Raw genomic sequence first — 19,054 nt, forward strand, 5'->3', positions numbered from 1 at the left:
TGGAAACTCTCAGTCATTATTGTTTTACGTATTTTTTGTGTTTCTTACTTCTTCTGGTGTTCTCATTACATCTTTTGTGTTTGTCTCATCGTGTGTTCTCTATTTTCTGCCTTTGTTCTCCTTGTCTTTCAGTTTTATACCGAGGTAGCCTCAAGCTCAGAGTCTTTATCCTCAAGCTATGAGCAGTTTACTATTAAGTCCAACATAGGCATTCTTTATTAATAGTATACTGTTTTTCAACTCTAGCATTTTTTTTTTGGTTCTTTCTTAAGATTTCCATCTATGTGCATGTGTGTGTGTGCGTGTGTGTGCACGCACACACACGCACACACTAAGTCACTTCAGTTGTGTCTGACTCTTTGCAGCCCTATGGACTGTAGTCCACCAGGGTCCTCTGTCCGTGGGATTCTCCAGGCAAGAAGACTGAAGTGAGTTGCCCTGCCCCCTCCAGGTGATCTTCCTGAACCGGGAATTGAACCCAAGTCTCCTTTGTCTCCTCATTAGCAGGCGGGTTCTTTACCACCAGTGCCTCCAGGGATGCCCCTATATGAACATATTGCTCATCTATTCTGTTTTACCAGAGCCTTTAGAATATTAACCATTGTTGTTTTAAATTCCTGATCTGATAATTCCAGCATCCTGCTGTATCTGGTCCTGATGCTCTTAAACTTCAGATTGTGTTTCTGCCTTTTAGCATGCTTTGTGATTTTTTTTTTTCTTGATAGAAGGACATGATGTACCAGGCAAAAGGAATTGCTGTAAATAGGACCTTAATAATGTGGTGGTAAATTGTGGGGGAAGAGAAGCATTCTGTAGTCCTGTAATTAGGTCTCAGCCTTTTGGTGAGCCTGTGCCCCTGGGCTGTGAACTTCACAAGTGTTTCTAAGTTTTTTTCTCCCATCTTAGGTGGAACAGCATGGCTGAAGTGGGCTGGGTATTTCTCTTTTCCCACATAGAAGGGTAGAGTAGACTGGAGTTGTCAGTTTTCCTTCTCCCAGCTCAGTTAGGCCATGCTAATACCCTGGCAGATTAGGCTCTGGTTGATGGACGTGAGTCTGAGTGAACTCCAGGAGTTGGTGATGGACAGGGAGGCCTGGCATGCTGCAGTTCATGGGGTTGTAAAGAGTCGGACACGACTGAGTGACTGAACTGAACTGAACTGAACTGAACTATCTTCTCCTGAGCGGTTGTGTGTGTGTACAGTCACTCAATATTGTCCAACTCTTTGCAGCCCCATGGACTGTAGCCCACCAGTCTCCTCTATCCAGGGAATTCTCCAGGGAAGAATACTGGAGTGGGTAGTGATGCCCTCCTCTGGGGGATCTTCCTGACCCAGGTGGATTTTTTACCACTAGAGTAAAGAATACTCTGGAGTATTTCAGAATGGTTCTTTTCCCCTTCCCCCTGCCAGAAGCACACTCTGATGTTTACTGTGGGTACCTGGTCAAGTTCCTGGAGGTAAATTTCATATAATATTGTAAGGATTCCCCTACTCCTGGGTCTTTCTAGAATTTTTAACTCTCAGATTTGTCTACATTGTTGACAAACTGTTGCATTGCATTGCCTGCATGCTCAGGCTTGTCTACTCTTTGTTACACTGAGCCTCCAGCAATCTGTCAATTCCTGTTCAGATATTCCAACCCTAAGCACTGGTTCCTGTGGCGGCCTCACCCGTGAGCCTCAGCTCTGGTAAGCTGTGACTCTTTGTATTCATCTCTCTCTTCAATCTTGGGAACCGTGGTTTGCTCTGGGTCATCACCTCCCTTATAGATCCAAGACAGTTGTTGATTTTTCAGTCTTTTCATCTCTTTAGCTTTTGTTAGGATGGAGTAGACTCTTTCAAGTACATTAGGTACAGAAATGGAAGCCAGAAGTCAGGGTAAACTTATACCTGAAGCATCCTTCTATGTCCACACAACTTAGAATCAGTGGGAACACCAAGACTAAGCTAAAATTCTAAAGCTATAAATTTTTCTCAAGGTCTAAAGAAGCTCTAGCATACTTTTAATAATTTTCTTGAGGTATAACTTACATGTCATAAAACCGACTCAACCCGTTTCATGATTTCAAGTAAATTTATCAAGTTATACAACCATCATCATAATACTATAAATTAGTATTAGAGCATTTACATTACCCCAATAAGACCCCTCATGCCCATTTATGGCTAATGTCCTTCCCTACCTTCAGACACAGAAGACTACTAGCTTACTTTATCTATAGGTTTGCCTTTATTAGATATTTCATATAAATGGAATCACACACTATATGATCTTATGTGTCTACCTTCTTTTATGTAGCGTAATGTTTTTGAGATTCATCTGCATTCCATATTTTGTTCTTTTCACTGATGGGTAGTACTCCATTGTATAAATAAAACAAATTTCGTTATTCATTCACCAACTGATGGATGTCAGGATTCTTTCCAATTCTCACTATTATAGATAGTACTGTAGTGAATATTCATGTGCAAATCTTTGTGTAGACATATGTTTTCTCTTCTCTTAAGTGAGTTCCTGGGTTTCCCAGGCGGCGCTAACGATAAAGAAGCCCCGGCCAGTGGAGGAGACAGAAGACACGTGGGTGTGATCCCTGAGTCAGGGAGATCCCCTGGAGGAGGGCCTGGCAACCCATTCCAGTGTTCTTGTCTGGAGAATTCCCATGGACAGAGAAGCCTGGTGGGCTACCGTTCATGGGGTTGCAGAGAGCTGGACACAACGGAAGTGACTTAGCACACACACAAGTGTGTACCTAGGTGTGGAATCGCTGGATCCTATTGTAAACGTTATGTTTAACTTTTAAAGAAACTGTCGAGGCATTTTCCAAAGTATCTGTGCTAACGTTACATTCTCACCAGCAATGAATGAAGGTCTGGTTTCTCTACATCCTGGCCCACACTTGTTATTTTCTATCTTTGTGATTATAGCCATTGTGGGACTGCAAGGAGATCCAACCAGTCCATCCTAAAGGAGATCAGACCTGAGTGTTCATTGGAAGGACTGATGCTGAAGCTGAAACTCCAATACTTTGGCCACCTGATGTGAAGAACTGATTCATTTGAAAAGACCCTGATGCTGGGAAAGATTGAGGGTGGGAGGAGAAGGGGACAACGGAGGATGAGATGGTTGGATGGCATCACCGACTCAATGGACATGGGTTTGGGTGAACTCCGGGAGTTGGTGATGGACAGGGAGGCCTGGCGTGCTGCAGTTCATAGGGTCGCAAAGAGTTGGACATGACTGAGTGACTGAACTGAACTGAACAGATGTAAGGAAGTATGTCATTGTGTTTTAATTTGCATTTTGCTAATGACTAATCATGTTGATTTCTCTAGACTATTTTGATTTAAAAAGTAAGGAAAAAATTAAATTTGATTAAAAGTAAATAAAAATTGACTTAAAAAGGAGAAGAGTGTTGGTTTGGCATAATATGATGGGGTCTAGTCACCAGGGATGAGTCAAGGAAGAGGAATAGCATTTGGCAAATACTCATTATCTGTGCTGTTTAATGCTGATAAACTTTTTAAAGCAGGGTATCTTAAGCTAAAATCAATGAGTTCGATAATTATTTACCTAAATTCAAGAAAAAACCACTTTTTCACAGTGACAGAGCAGGTAGATACGAAGTTTATCTTGCACAATTAGCTCTGATTATTTCTGTAAATCCTTAGCCTTTCAAAGCTCTATAAGACTTTTATAAATCCCATAGGCCTGCCAGAGGCTTTCACTAGTTTTTTGTCATTCTTCCTTTCAAAAATTATATAAGAGAATCATTAATTATCAAGTTATATGATTTAAAAATATAAAAATTTTATAGAAAGTGATTTTGAGGCATTTGATAGATTATGGGGGGAAATGGGGATTAGAATTTGTGCTGGACCACTGTATGAGGGATATGTTGGGATTTTATACCCATCTTTTAGCCAAACTTGTACATTTTTCTCATCAAGCTAGAAACAGCTCTCATTTTCTTCAGTCGTTTGTGGAGAAGAATACCAACAAGCTCGCATATGCTGGTGTATGCTCTGCTGATTTTTTTCTTTGCAAGTTAACAGTTGACAAAATAGAGCCCACAATTCAACATTACCCTGGCAGTTTCAGCTGGCCTTTCAATAAAGGACCTTTAACATTCCCCTAAATTGCCAGCGTGATCCGCCTCCCTGCTTCGACTTCCTAGTCCTAGAACTGTAACCAAATTGGGTAGTTTTGTTGATGAAACTAACAATGTCAGTAACTGCCAGCAAATTCTATCTTACGTATAAGGTCCATAAATCTTGTGCCAACCCTGATGGAATGCTACAGGTATATGGTTTTAAAAATAAGTGACCAAGAAAGCAGGTGTGGGTTTGTGAGCACCTGCTCTTGCAGAATCTCAAGTTTGGAAGTATTCTGGGTCTTCTAATCGTGGAGTCCTCTACTAGGTGCTGTGATAGTACAGCTCTCAGCTGTATTTGTGATTCTGTTTTCTTTTCTTAGATTTGGGGATCATGTGATCTTTGAGCTACCCATCCCCGTGTCCCTTGAAACTTAGAGTTCCTTAAAATGAAGCATCATGAACACAAAACATAATGTTGGAAAGTAAAGAAAAAATTGTTTTTAACCTTTTCTGAGTGCTGTGGTCTTAAACTCCTTTTGTAAAAGAGGAGAGTTTAGATAAAAGATTAAAAGACTTAACCAAGAGTCTGTGGACACCCTGGAGAGATCTAAGGTGTATGCATTGGTGGCTCGTAGAAGTGTCTTGATGGATATTTTTCTGAAGATAGGGCCTAGAGCTTTCATCAGACTTTTCAAAGTGTCTCAAAAAATATGAGGTGTCTTAAAGAAAGAATTGCTAACCATGGGGATAGATGACAGAGTGAATCTTTTCCTGACAGACCATTAAGAATAAAGCATTTAATGGTCTGAACATTAGGTGAGAATACCCTATCAACATGAAGTTTCTTGCATGTAATAACAGTATTATGGTCATATAAGATAATAATAGTATGGTTACTAGCAAATAGTATTACGGTTATAAGCAAACATTGTTGCTCCTAGAGGTACATGCTCAAGTATTTAAGGATATACTGTTACTATGCCTGAAAATTTACACTCAATAGTTCTGCAGAGTATTACATACAAGCATCAATAAGGAGAGACTGAGATAAAACTATATGTTAACAAATGTGGCAAAATGTTAATGATTGGTGAATCTAGGCAGGGAGTAGGCAAATACTGGTTCTACTATTCCTGCAACTTTTCTATGAAATAGAAAATTCATAAAGGATAAAGGGAGAAGGCATTCATTTATCTGCTCAATTTCATAATGATGGACAAAGTGCTATTACCATATTTCATAGATGACTAAAACCAGGCAGAAAAAGATTCAGAAAACCAGGCAGCACCAGCCCAAATTACACTGGAGCCATGACCAAGAACAGACCTAACAGCGATGCCCTCTCCCCGTCTCCTCCCCACATGCTTGTAGCCCACCCCATAGGGAGGGCCACGGTTTGTTCCCAGAAGCCCATGGTGCTCAGTCGTGTCCTACCCTCTGTGACCCTGTGGACTGTAGCCCACCAGGCTCCTCTGTCCACGGGATTCTCCAGGCAAGAATACTGGAGTGGGTTGCCATTTCCTTCTCCAGGGGATCTTCCCCAACCAAGGATCAAACCAGGGTCTTCTGCATCTCCTCCGCTGGCAGGCGGATTCTTTACCACTGCACCACCTGGGAAGCCTACTGTTGTGCTCTCTTTTCTTCCTGGAGGTTATGCTTGAACAGTAAAGTATGCAGGGTAACAGATGGCATTTTGTGACCTTCTTAATAACAGGCTTAGCTGCCAATGTTCCCTTGTGTCCAGTCTCTGCAGGGAATTTGGACGCTGTTGCCTTACACTTGAATCTTTCCTGGCAAACACTTTTAACCATTTATTAGACTGTTTTCTAATTTCAAATTGAGCAAAACAAAATTCCCAGCACCTGAAAGGGACGGTGGTCGTTCCTGGGTCTGGGGGCCTGTCCTGGGATTCGTTGGGGTGTGCTGGCCATCAGCTGGTGCACCTGGCAGTTTTTAGTCTGGGGAGGACCTCAGTCCCAGTAAACTGCTTTCCAGGCTGTCTAGATTTCTGGGGTAGCCAACACAAGCTTTTTTTCTTTCTGTAGTTTAAAAGAAACATATGCACTTCCCACGGCCAGGCAAACGAATTAGCCAGATAAATGAAATCCTGGCATAGCAGATTCTCTGCCGTGACTACCCACGCTGGAAGTGAGCTGGGGGACCCCGTGGCGGGGGAGGCTGGTTCTAAGGCATCTTCCCCTCTTCCTCGTACCCGTGGACAGCCGTGCTCTCCATGGGAGGAGGACGAGGAGGGCAGGGGTCAGGTTAACAAAGCATCCTGAGAGGAACCAGGGAGGACATTCGTGCTAAAGCCTGAGGCATCAGCCCTCTTCTCCCCCAACACAATGGACCCCCACAGCTTGTGCCTCCAGGGAGGGGAGTGGTCAGGTCAGTCCCCGTCAGGCAACTGGTGTGTGGCGAGTTGAGAGAGGGGAGGGATGGGTGGAGAACATGCTAGAACATTATCAGCACAGATGGTAGGAGTGGAAAGTGTGGAAACTCAGGGTGAGATGACCCAGGTGCCAGGCGCAGGATGGCGTGGAGTCACAGGCAGGAGGAGACAGAAATTACATTTCTGTGAGGGCGAGAGTGTGGCGGGTGTGTGTGGCGGGGTGGGGGGCTTCATTCTGGGGAGGGGAAGCTCCCCTGTGCCTCTGCCTGGGATATGATGGCCTAGGTGTCGGGGAGCCTGGATGAGGAGCCGTGAGTCTCTCCCAGGACAGCTAGGGAAGGCTGCCTGGCTTGACTGCCATCTACCCACTTACCATGCCATCCGGGGACCAGCCTACTGCTCCTTCCCCAGGCAGGCCAGCAAACCTGCTAAGGATTGCTGGATCCAGCAAACTGGATAAGCCCCTCTCTTCAGGCCTGCCCTAACCCATCTGCCCCTACCTTCACTCTAGGGCCTCAGCCTCCAGGAGCAAAAAGCTTTGGGAATGATCCCCAAACAGCACAAGGATGCACCATCCCTGTGACGTTATGGAAAGAAGGTGGAAAAAGCTTGGAAGCAAGATACCCACACCACTAAGAAAGGGCAGGCCCTTGGACACCAACATTTCTGCTCTCTTAACTCTCTGCCACTCATCCCAGATCACACTCGCTGGCCCTTGCTTACAGGGCTGTGTCTGTTTCAGATTTGGGGTTTGCCTGGCTATGCTTCCTTCCACTCAATACAGAACCTGGGTGCAGGGTGGAGGAGTGCATACAACTAAGGTGGGTGCGTGCGTGCTAAGTCGCCTCAGTCCTGTCCGACTCTTTTCGACCCGTGGACTATAGCCCTCGAAGCTCCCCTGTCCATGGGATTCTCCAGGCAAGGGTACTGGAGTGGGTTCTGGTGCCCTCCTCCAGGGGACCTTCCCCACCCAGGGGTCGAACCTGCGTCTCTTATGCCTCCTGCATTGGCGCCCCCAGGGAAGCCCCTACAACTAAAACCACATACAAAGTGCAACAGTGCCATATGCTGTTTTTTCACTCAATTTCTAAGGTATTTTATATGTAATGCTTTAGAATCCCGCCACTAAACACACTAAAGCCTGCCGCTGGAAACACAAGCTTTTGAAAGGTTGCTTCTATTAAAAACTACATTATAATTTGTAAAAGTACTTTTATAAATTTCCTTTGGAAAGACAAATTCTATGTATGAAACTCTCTCTTGAAGCTGATGTTCTAGAAGAGGAAAGATAATAAACGAGTAAACAAATATAATAATACATAGAAAACTAGGCATTAAGATGAAAATTAAAAATGGCAAGTGTGTGAAGAACTGACTTTAAATAGAGTGGCCAGGGAATACGTCTCTGAGGAAGTGACATTTACATTCAAACCTGAAGCGTACAGTTCAGCAGAGCTGGGATAATTGGGTTCCAGCAAAGAGAATGTGTGTGCAAAGGTCCTGAGGTAGGAAATGGCTTAGCAGTTTCAAGTCTCTGAGAGAAGCCAATTAACTGGAACAGAGTGATCAAAAAGCAAAAGGCATGAAATGGGAGTGGAGGATTTGATTGCAAGCGTCACAGGAAACCAAGTGACATTATCTTGTGTATGCTTGAAGGCCTCCCTGTGTGAAGACAGGACTCATGGGAATTCTGGCTGTTCCTTTTACTTTCAGAAGTCTTTTGAGGTTTGGAGGAGTGAGAGTGAAAGAACAGGAGAAAAAGATGATGTTGAAAATGAACACACTCTTGAAGGAACATGACAAGTCATCTTCACGTTGCCCTCTCAGAATATTCCTTGGTTCCTGAAAGGTTTCTCCTGGATGCTGTCATCCTTGTAAAAGGCCATGACACCATGGCACGTCCCTGGTGGTCCGGTGGCGAAGAGGCTATGCTCCCAGTGCAGGGGGCCCAGGTTCGATCCCTGGTCAGGGAACTAGATCCCACATGCGTCAGCTAAGACTTGGTGCAGCCAAATAAATAAATGATGTGTGTGTGTGTGTGTGTGTATGTGTGTGTGTGTGTGCTTAAAGGCCTATGCCATAAAGACAATTCTACGTTGCTCTCTAGGGACCTGGAATTTGTTATGTGTGACTAGGGAATATCCCAAGAAAGAAGGCACATTCTCATACATTCTGTCTCGTCTGGGCTCTGATGATGTCAGTCTATGGATAACCTCTTCCCTGGCACATATTACATCTCTTAGAACAGCTAGAATCAAAGAGGCCAGTGTACCCTTTTGCAAGAGTAACTTGAGCTCATCCTGGAGGGACGTACAGAGGCACTCAGAACAAGAAAAGCGGCAGGGACCGCCTTGAGCGCAGCCCCAGAGGCAGCAGGGCCCACATCCCATCTCTCTCTTCATAAATCGGTTTTGCGGGAGAGCAGCTTTTTAAATAAAGCTTGCTAGAATCTGTCTTAGCAGAATGTAAAGAGAGAGGAGCTGCTAACCAATTTCCATCTGTATTGCAGTTTTAAGATGCTGGATTTTAGTTTTTCTTAGTTATTGCTTTGTTCTCTGAACTTGAGAGATGAGCAGATGGTGGGGGGCGCCAAAGGAGGGAAAAGCCACAGCCACGTCACTTGGAAAGAAAATTAATAGTAACGCCAAAGGAAAATCCACCTTAGCGTAGGTGGAATAAGACCAAATTCTTTGAAAGCCAGTCTTGAAAAAATCTGAGTACATTTTTCCTCTGATGGTTGTGAATCACACTTAGGAACAGTCCATCTGATTTGCGAATCTATCGAGGGACACATTCTACAAGGAGACCATCAACAGACCCATGTCCACGAGCGGTGAGCAAATTTATCCAGTGGACTTGTACTGATTTGGCTTCACGTTTTAACTCCCTTCATTAGATGTTTCTAGCACAAAGTTGAGAAATCTGTATGCAGGTCAGGAAGCAACAGTTAGAACTGGACATGGAACAACAGACTGGTTCCAAATAGGAAAAGAAGTATGTCAAGGCTGTATATTGTCACCCTGCTTATTTAACTTATATGCAGAGTACATCATGAGAATCGCTGGGCTGGAAGAAGCACAAGCTGGAATCAAGATTGCTGGGAGAAATACCAATCACCTCAGATATGCAGATGATACCACCCTTATGGCAGAAAGTGAAGAGGAGCTAAAAAGCCTCTAGATGAAAGTGAAAGAGGAGAGTGAAAAAGTTGGCTTAAAGCTCAACATTCAGAAAACGAAGATCATGGCATCTGGTCCCATCACTTCATGGCAAATAGATGGGGAAACAGTGGAAACAGTGGCTGACTTAATTTTGGGGGGCTTCAAAATCACTGCAGATGGTGACTGCAGCTGTGAAATTAAAAGATGCTTACTCCCTGGAAGGAAAGTTATGACCAACCTAGACAGCATATTAAAAAGCAGAGACATTACTTTGCCAACAAAGGTCCGTCTAGCCAAGGCTATGGTTTTCCCAGTGGTCATGTACGGATGTGAGAGTTGGACTGTCAAGAAAGCTGAGCACCGAAGAATTGATGGTTTTGAACTGTGGTGTTGGAGAAGACTCTTGAGAGTCCCTTGGACTGCAAGCAGATCCAACCAGTCCATCCTAAAGGAGATCAGTCCTGAGTGTTCATTAGAAGGACTGATGTTGAAGCTGAAACCCCAATACTTTGGCCGCCTCATGCGAAGAGCTGACTCATTGGAAAAGACCCTGATGCTGGGAAGGATTGGGGGCAGGAGGAGAAGGGGACAACAAGGATAAGATGGTTGGATGGCATCACCAACACAATGGACATGGGTTTGGGTAAACTCTGGGAGTTGGTGATGGACAGGGAAGCCTGGCGTGCTGCAGTCCATGGGGTAGCAAAGAGTCGGACACGACTGAGCGACTGAACTGAACTGAGCACACAGTTGATAATCCCAAAATTAGACGTGGAAATTTTCAAAGAAGCACAGAGGCCAAATTAAACAATTCTACCCCGATATACTGTCACCTCTTAATGACGAGAGTAGGCATCAGTTAAACTAAAATGACCATTTGAGGAAACTGAGAAAAGCAACATGGCAAAGTCTCTACTAGTAAATCATCATTATGAATACATTTGTACACTTATGTCTTTCCTACCTTTCTCCTACCATACTTTACCATAAAGACAGGAGAAGATAGGAAAAAAGCAATACCTATCATACACTGGTAAATTATTTAATTTCCCCTACCCTAGACTTGGAGAAGAAGAAGTCTCCAAGTTTAGTCTTCTCTAAACTCAGAGAAGGGGATGGCACCCCACTCTAGTACTCTTGCCTGGAAAATCCCATGGACGGAGGAGCCTGGAAGGCTGAAGTCCATGGGGTCGCTAAGAGTTGGATACGACTGAGTGACTTCACTTTCACTTTTCACTTTCATGCGTTGGAGAAGGAAATGGCAGCCCTCTCCAGTGTTCTTGCCTGGAGAATCCCAGGGATGGAGGAGCCTGGTAGGCTGCCGTCTACGGGGTCACACAGAGTCGGACACGACTGAAGAGACTTAGCAGCAGCAGCCCTAGACTTGTCTTCAGGCCAGGGGTATGTGTGTGTGTGTGTGTGTGTGTGTGTGTGTGTTCAGTCGTGTGTGACTCTTGTAACCCCATGGACTGCAGCCCGTCAGGCTCCTCTGTCCATGGAATTTTCCAGGCAAGAACACTGGAGTGGGTAGCCAGTCCCTTCTCCAGACAAGCTAGGTAGTGTGTTTCAATTTTATGTTTATCACTGCAAAGGGAGAAAGAAAGTCTTTCTTGATTTTAATAGCGCAAATGGTTCGCTGTCCTGTTCTCTTGCCTCAACAAACCATAGAGGGATGCATCAAATCCATTTCAAATGTACTATTCCCATATAGTCCAGTTTTATTAGGAAAGCCAGCAGAATAGTGATCGTCCAAGGCAGTGGTTAAAAACCTTGATTCCATTTTTCAGGAGAGCTCCCTGAGGCTGCAGGATGGTTCTTGACACCATACCGACAACACACGGGCATACACTGAATAACAAATGTAACAGCAAGTATTAATAGAATATTTTACAAAGTGCTTTAATATCCTCACCCGAGATGACTCTCATTGGTCTTATTAAACCTTCAAAGATTGAACCCAGAGAGATGGAAATTATATGCTGCTGCTGCTAAGTCGCTTCAGTTGTGTCCAACTCTGTGCGACCCCATAGATGGAAGCCCACCAGGCTCCTCTGTCCCTGGGATTCTCCAGGCAAGGACACTGGAGTGGGTTGCTATTTCCTTCTCCAATGCAGGAAAGTGGAAAGTGAAAGTGAAGACGCTCAGTCGTGTCTGACTCGTAGTGACCCCATGGACTGTAGCCTATCAGGTTCCTCTGTCCGTGGGATTTTCCAGGCAAGAGTACTGGAGTGGGGGGTCACTGACTTCTCCAGGAAATTATATGGGAAAAACCTATTGTGTTTCTTCCTCAAAATCAGAGTGTGGGGTAGGAGGGCTGGCTGTCCCCCTCTGCTGAGTGCAGTTGTTACTGGACAGGGGCTGCCCAGCCCAGGAATCTGAACTCTCATGTAGGTGGGGCCTTGTGACCACTTCCCCCACGGGAATGTGAGCATGTGAGATGTGAGTCACTTCCAGGCTGAAGTGGTGGAAAAGCCATGTGCCATCCCGACCCTTTATCCTCCCCCACCTGCCAGACGGAGATTCTGGGGCCCCAAGAGATGGTGGAACTCCCAGATGAATGGCGTCTGTGTCCTTAGATCTAAGGTCTGTCTGCAAAACGCCTTCCCGGTCCCTTGTATGAAGGAAAAAACTATCTTTTATCATGTTGCCTGCATGCTCAGTCGCTTCAGTCGTGTCTGGCTCTTTGTGACCCCATGGACAGTAGCCTGCCAGGCTCCTCTGTCCATGGGGTTCTCCAGGCAAGAAAACTGGAGTGAGTTGCCATGCACTCCCCCGGGGGGTCTTCCCCACCCAGGGATAGGATCTGCTTCTCTTCTGTCTCCTGCACTGGCAGGTGGGTTCTTGGCCACTAGCACCACCTGGGAAGCCCATTATCATGTTAAACAACTGGAATTTGGAAGTTTATCTATTATAGCAGCAAGCGTTATCCTGATTTAACTGAAGTGGGGTGGAGGTGGTATCGATTAGCAAATGGAGTTTCTTAGTTGGTGGTTTGTAATGGTTTGGTTTCTCTTCCTAATTCTTTGACATACCCAGTAAAGTTCACATTCTGTTACTTAGAGCTCCAAGCTCTGGGAAGAGGTACCTTCTGAGGAGGACGTTTTTTGCCCTGGAGTAACTATTATTTTTAAGAGCGACTGATCCATAGTGGAACATGCTAGAGGCGCCTTGCCTTTAGTAGGTATATGGAAACTGTTCGGATGACAATCTCGAACATAAAAGTTAGCAAGGCAGCAACCTTCGCAAAACGGCTGTGCTCAGAACTGATCACACTGCACTCACCTTTAGCATCTGTGGTCTCCTGGAGTTCAGCCCTGCCGGCAAAGCAGTTTGGCAATGCCATCCTACAGAAAGCAAGTACGAGAAGCAAGGTATGAGCTTATGGGGTTTATAAGCCACAGTCATGGGCTTGCAGGGATTTCCACTCGTACTTTCATTCAATTTCTTCAACTTCAGCTTATTTTCTTCCCCTTTTCCGTTCTCCCAACAGTAAAAATCCCATTAAATCAACCCAAGTTGGACTTTCTCATTGTCTTTAGTGATTTGTTTGTTCCCCAATTTGTCATAAAAGGGTAAACTGTTCAACTTCTGGACATGAAAAGCTCAAACAGTAAGTTCATAATTGTTTTCACAGAATTTATGAGACTTTCCCTCGGGAGCTGTTTTCAAAATAAAATAAGCGCTATGAATGGAATAGGAAATATTACAGTAATTATGTTGGTTTCCCAGGAAAACTTAGAACTTAATAGCGGCGGGGTAACTTGGGGACTAGCAGATGCTGTGTCTAGCCTTCAAAACATATCTGTATCTCAGTTTCTCTGAATCCAGATATAATGCTCATTTTAGGCAAGCAGTTGGTTTGGTGGGAAGCGCAGTCATGAATTTCTAGAGAGCAACTTTTGTTTTAGGGCCTCTCATTGAGGAGAGGAGGGTCTTCAAGCTCCGGGGACCTGGAACTAACTATATGTGTGTTGGGGTAAAGTGGAATTATGTCAGCCTAGAGTCCTAGTGTGGGGGTGGGAAAGAGGGAGGATTTGGGGGACAGATGAATCAGGAGTTTGGAATTAGTAGATGCAAAATATCATATATAGAAATAGATAAATAACAAGGCTCTGCTGTGTGGCACAGAGAACGGTATTGGTATTAATACCCTGGGATAAACCATAATGGAAAAGGATATGATAAAGAATGATACATATGTATAACTGAATCACTTTGCCACACAGCAGAAATTAACACAACATGGTAAGTCAACTATACTTCAAAAAATAAATTTTAAAAAAATGTAAAAAAAATAATTGCAAGAGTTCTAAAATGCTTCTGGATATGTACTGAGCCCACAGACTAGCCCTCATCACCCCTGAGACAGGGGCTGGTGGCCCACCCTGCGTCTTTCTTCTCCTTACCTACAGCAGCAACTGAATCACCAGGGAGTGTTAATTTTTAGATGCACATTTGATTTTTTTTCTTTCCTGGTGCATGGGCTCAGTTGCTCCATGGTAGGTGACATCTTCCCAGACCAGGGATCGAACCCATGTCCCCTGCAGTGGCAGGCAGATTCCTAACCACTGGACCACCAGGCAAGACCACCAAATGCACGTTTCCAAGCCCAACCCCCGTAATTATTTTTCCAATAGGTTTGGAACAGAAAGTCAGACAGTCAGTGGGCCAGTTTCCTGACTTCTATGGAATCATTTCTTTGCTTCTCCTTTTATTTATTTATTTTTTACCACCCAAGCAGATACACCAAACACCGTAGTTTGGCTTGGGTTGTTTTTTTTTTTTTAAGAGGCCTTCCCAGGTGGCGAGAGTGGTAAAGAACCCACCCGCCAGCGCAGGAGACCTAAGAGACTCGGGTTCAGTCCCTGGGTCGGAAAGATCCCCTGGAGAAGGGCATGGCAACCCACTCCAGTATTCTTGCCTGGAGAACCCCATGGACAGAGGAGCCTGGCGGGCCCCAGTCCGTAGCGTCATAGGGAGTCGGATACAACTGAAGTGACTTGGCATGCACAATTTTTTGAAACTTCTATATAAATAGAATAATATACATGTTTTGCATCTGGCTCCAATGCCGCATACAGTGTTTGTGGCATTTCAGGGTGCAACCTTAGTTTGTTCATTTACGTCGGCATTGAACAGTCACACCACCGTCTAGTCATTCTTTTATATTTGAATAGTATGTTTTCTATGTTAGGCTTGTTTTTTAGTGTTTTGGCTATTGTGAAAAATGCTGCTATGGACCACTTGTACATATCTCTTGGTGCATGTGTGACAACATTTTTCGGCTGGATATATACTTAAAATTGCTAAGTCCTAGGATATCTAAGAGTTGGACACGACTGAGCGACTTCACTTTCACTTTTCACTTTCATGCATTGGAAAAGGAAATGGCAACCCACTCCAGTGTTCTTGTCTGGAGAATCCCATGGATGGCAGAGCCTGATGGGCTGCTGTCTATGGGGTCGCACAGAGTCGGACACGACTGAAGCGACTTAGCAGCAGCAGCAGGATATCTGTAGCATCAACTTTAGAAAACAAGATCAAACTGTTTTCCTCAAGAAAACAATTCAGTGCATACACCCACCAGATGTACATGAAAGACCTCACTGGTTTATACTTTCACCAGTACTTTGTATTAATAATCTTTTTAATTTTAGCAATTCTGGAAGTTTGCCTGAGTCAGCTCAGGCAAAAGGTGGCTTTATTTGCATGTCCTGATCGTTAACGTGGTTAAGGAACTTTTGATACATTTTACTGATCACATGCATATCTTGGTTTATGATTTTCATTTCAACCTCTCTTTCCTATTTTTCTAGTAGGTTGTCTTTTTCATACTAATTTGCATGAGTTTTTCTTTTTAAAATATTTTCGTGTATTTATTTAGCTGTGCAAGGTCTTAGTTGCGGCATGCAGACTATTACTTGCAGCCTGTGAACTCTTAGTTGCAGAATGTGGCCCTCACCAGGGATCAAACCCAGACATGCTGCATGGGGAGCACGGAGTCTTAGCCACGGGACCACTAGGGAAGTCCCAGGTTTTTTTTTTAAATATGTATCGTAGTTATGAGCCCTTGGTCGGTCACTGAGTTGAAAATCTCACCTTCGTATCTGTAGCTCAACGTTCATACTTTTAAGGGTGTATTTTGTTAAACAGGGCTACTTTAAGCTAGTCTCATTTACTGGTTTCTTTGTGGTTAGGACTTTTTGTCTTCTGTTTAGGAAATCTTTGCCAACCCCAAGATCATCAAGATATTCCTTATGTCATTATCTAATGGGTTTTTGCTATTTTTGCCTTTCACACTGTGGTCTCTAATTCATCTGGAATGAATCTACCTGGAATTGCAAACATGACCTTTCTCCACTGTTCTGCCACCTTTTACATAAATAAGTGCCCATATACGCAAGGTTCTGTTTCTGGGCCCTTTTTTCTGTTCTAGTCGTCTATTTGTTATCTTGGTGCCATAGTGCCATTCTGCCTTAATTATTGAGGCTTTATGGTAAGTTTTGTTATCTGTAGAGGAAACACGCTTACTTTGTTCTTTTTAAAGAATGTCCTGACTATTTCCTGGCTTTGAACCATCTTGTCAAGTTCCGCAGAAACATCTATTGGAATTGTATAGAATCTGTAAATCAATTTGGGGAGAAATAATATTTTTATAATATCCAGTCTTCCAATCCATGAACATGGTTCATCTCTATTGACTTAGATCTTTATATTCTCTCACTAAGGTCTTACAGTTTCCTGTGTGGAGATCTTACATATCTTTGACTATCTTTATTCTAAAATCTTGACATATTTTAGCAAAGTGGCATTTTTTTTAAATTTCATTTGAGAACTTCCTGGTAAGCACTAATTTTGTTTTGTAGTTCCTAACATTCATGAAAATTTTGTATTGAGCTCTTTCCTTTATTATAAAAATGTTCGCTTTATTATAAAAATGTTTCTGATCTCCATTCTCTCTGTGTCACAGGCATACCTTATTTTATTGAACTTGACTTTCTTGCACTTTGCAGATACTGCGTGTTTTACAAATTCAAGGTGTGTGGCAAGGCTGTGTTGTTAGATGATGGTTACATTCTATCTTTTTTAGCAAGTATTTTTTTAATTAAGGCATGAACATTGTTTTTTAGACATAATGTTATTGCCCGCCTAATCGACTACCCTATAGCATATGTATAACTTTTATGTACTGGGAAACCAAAAAATTTGTGTGACTTGATTTATTGGGATGCCCACTTTATTAGACCAAACCCACAGTATCGCCAAGGTCTACCTGCACTTTCCTATTGCTGCTATAACAAACAAATGCTCCCTATTTGTCCTGTGGCTTTTTAGTAAGCCCTGGCACAGTGCCTCTTTATTTCCGAAGCATGATGCAACATGATAATGCTTTTTCACCCAGGGATTTGCCTCTATTAGTACTAATGCAGAAAGGAAAATCACTGCTTTTCAAATAATTTGGGACTTTTCTGAAAGGTTCAGTTAGGGCTCTCACAGTTTTCATCTCCTCTGGGTTCGTATACCTCAGAGAGTCCAAGGTTGAGATGGGGAGGCAAGTATTGCCTCGAAGATTCCCCCAGGGGAATCTGGCCCCCGCTGGGGGGCCCAGAGATGCCTCAAAATTCACAGAGTTAGTAAAGGGATTTCCAAAGTTAATTGAGGTGCCAACAAACTTGAGAGCTATTGAAAATGCAGACTGTGTAGCTCATTGGCATATACCAGACGAGGTCTCCAATTGGAAAGTACCCCAGAGACATTTCAGCTTTAAGGATTGTTTTGGCAATTTGGAAAGCCCTGGAAGGCAAAATAACTAACAGTCATGAGGGTTAGTCACCAAGTTGTGTCTGACTCTGTGCAGCCCTGTAGACTGTAGCCCCACCAGGCTCCTCTGTCCATGGGATTTCCCAGGCAAGAATACTGGAGCGGGCAGCCATTCCCTGCCCCAGGGGATCTTCCTGACCCCTGCGTGCAGGGATCGAACCTGCATCTCTTTTGTCTCCTGCATTGGCAGGTGGGTTCTTTACCTCTTGTGCCCCCTGGGAAGCCCATCTTAACCAAATACTCACGCATTACCTTGTAAAAGCAGTTGTGCATCAATTTTAGAAGGACTAAACAGAGAATAACAATCATAGTTTCTGCGGGTAACTGACATTTAGCTCTTCTTCCTGGGTCAGGAAGATCCCCTGCAGAAGGAAATGGCAGTATTCTTGCCCGGGGAAGTCCCATCAACAGAGGAGCTTTGCAGGCTACACTCCATGGGGTTGACTGAAGCAACTTCGCATGCACACCCTCTGACATCTACCCAGGAAAATATACAGAGTGGGAGTCCGGGAAGTGTTTCAGGGTTGACAACACCCTCCTCCTTCTAGCATCATTCTCTTCTAGTCGGAGAGACATAGCCAGGGGCAAATCACAAGAGCGATCTTACTTGTGACGCTCAGGCCAGGGCTGTCCTGCTCTAAGGCGGCCGCCCGTGGACTCATCCAGCTGCTTTTTCCTGTAACTGCCCGTGTATGTTGTCACAGACAAATCCGACCACCTTGCTTCATCCTGCCAAGATGCTGCAGCCTTCCGTCTGATCACATCAAACTCTTGAGAAGTGAGAGGGCTGAAGGGCAGAGGAATTTGTGGTGTCAAGTAGAAGAAGTGTGACATGGCCCGCTTGGAAGGACAGCTTTTCGAGCCCTCTCCGTCATGAAGAATTAATTTCCTTTTTGTAGTGGGAAGTAATCAACCCGGCTCAGCAAACTTTGTGACTCTGACGGCTCACAGAATGCAGAAGCTGCACTCAAAGTTGCCAAGCAACAGGTCCCACAATTCCACAAGTGCTACTTCCCGCCTCCCTCCAGTTTTAATTAGCAAATTTAGAACTTTCTGGCTTTTGCTCTAAGTGATACACAGCTACAAATCCTGGAAAGAAAGCAGGTGGCCACTGGTTTTATAAATAAGTGAGTCCTGCTCATGATGGTTTAAGGTGTGGAGCTAGAGGACAGTGCCAAGCATTCATTTCTTCAAGGGTCTGAAGGCAAATGTGTCATGTTTGTGATGTCCACAATAGCAGCTGATGCGAATGGCTTCTCGTGTGTCATAGAGCAAAGGTACCGAAGCTGGTGGCCCTCTGGAGTCGCCCCAGGGGCTGGTAAAATAAGACCCCACCCCCAGCCATAGATTCTGATTTAACTGGTCTGGAGTAGGGCCTTGGCTTGACTCATTTTTATTTTATATTTTAAACTTCTTATTTTGTATCAGGGTATAGCAGATTAACAATGTTGTGGTGGCTTCAGGTGAACCACGAAGGTAATTTTTAAAAGCTTACTCCTGGAAGCTTCTAGAGAGCAGCTGGGGTTAAGAATTAAGGTCATTGAAATGCCACTGTGAATCTTTTTTTAGATTGAGAAGTCATAGC

The 19,054-nt window shown here is 44.1% G+C and overlaps 1 protein-coding gene across 6 annotated transcripts in view; it reads right to left on the minus strand.

The window, feature by feature from the left end:
- The window catches only part of C17H4orf51 (chromosome 17 C4orf51 homolog), a 47,582-nt gene extending 29,159 nt beyond the window's left edge, over window positions 1–18,423 (minus strand). For 2 of the 6 annotated variants that reach the window (XR_011250074.1, XR_011250077.1), the window contains exons 1-2: window positions 18,077–18,356; window positions 12,931–12,992 (exon numbers count right to left, since the gene is read on the minus strand). Coding sequence is in view for 2 of the 6 variants with exons in the window: in XM_069558625.1 (XP_069414726.1) it covers window positions 12,931–12,992; window positions 18,077–18,303 (289 nt within the window). In the remaining 4 variants the exon portion in view is untranslated. Of the gene's footprint in view, window positions 1–12,930; window positions 12,993–18,076 lie in introns of all 6 variants that reach the window. The other 4 variants (XR_011250075.1, XM_069558625.1, XR_011250076.1 and 1 more) reach the window with 3 other exon arrangements.
- Window positions 18,424–19,054: the final 631 nt, after the last annotated feature.

Source organism: Ovis canadensis, chromosome 17, assembly GCF_042477335.2.
Source record: "Ovis canadensis isolate MfBH-ARS-UI-01 breed Bighorn chromosome 17, ARS-UI_OviCan_v2, whole genome shotgun sequence".
NCBI classification, from domain to species: domain Eukaryota; kingdom Metazoa; phylum Chordata; class Mammalia; order Artiodactyla; family Bovidae; genus Ovis; species Ovis canadensis.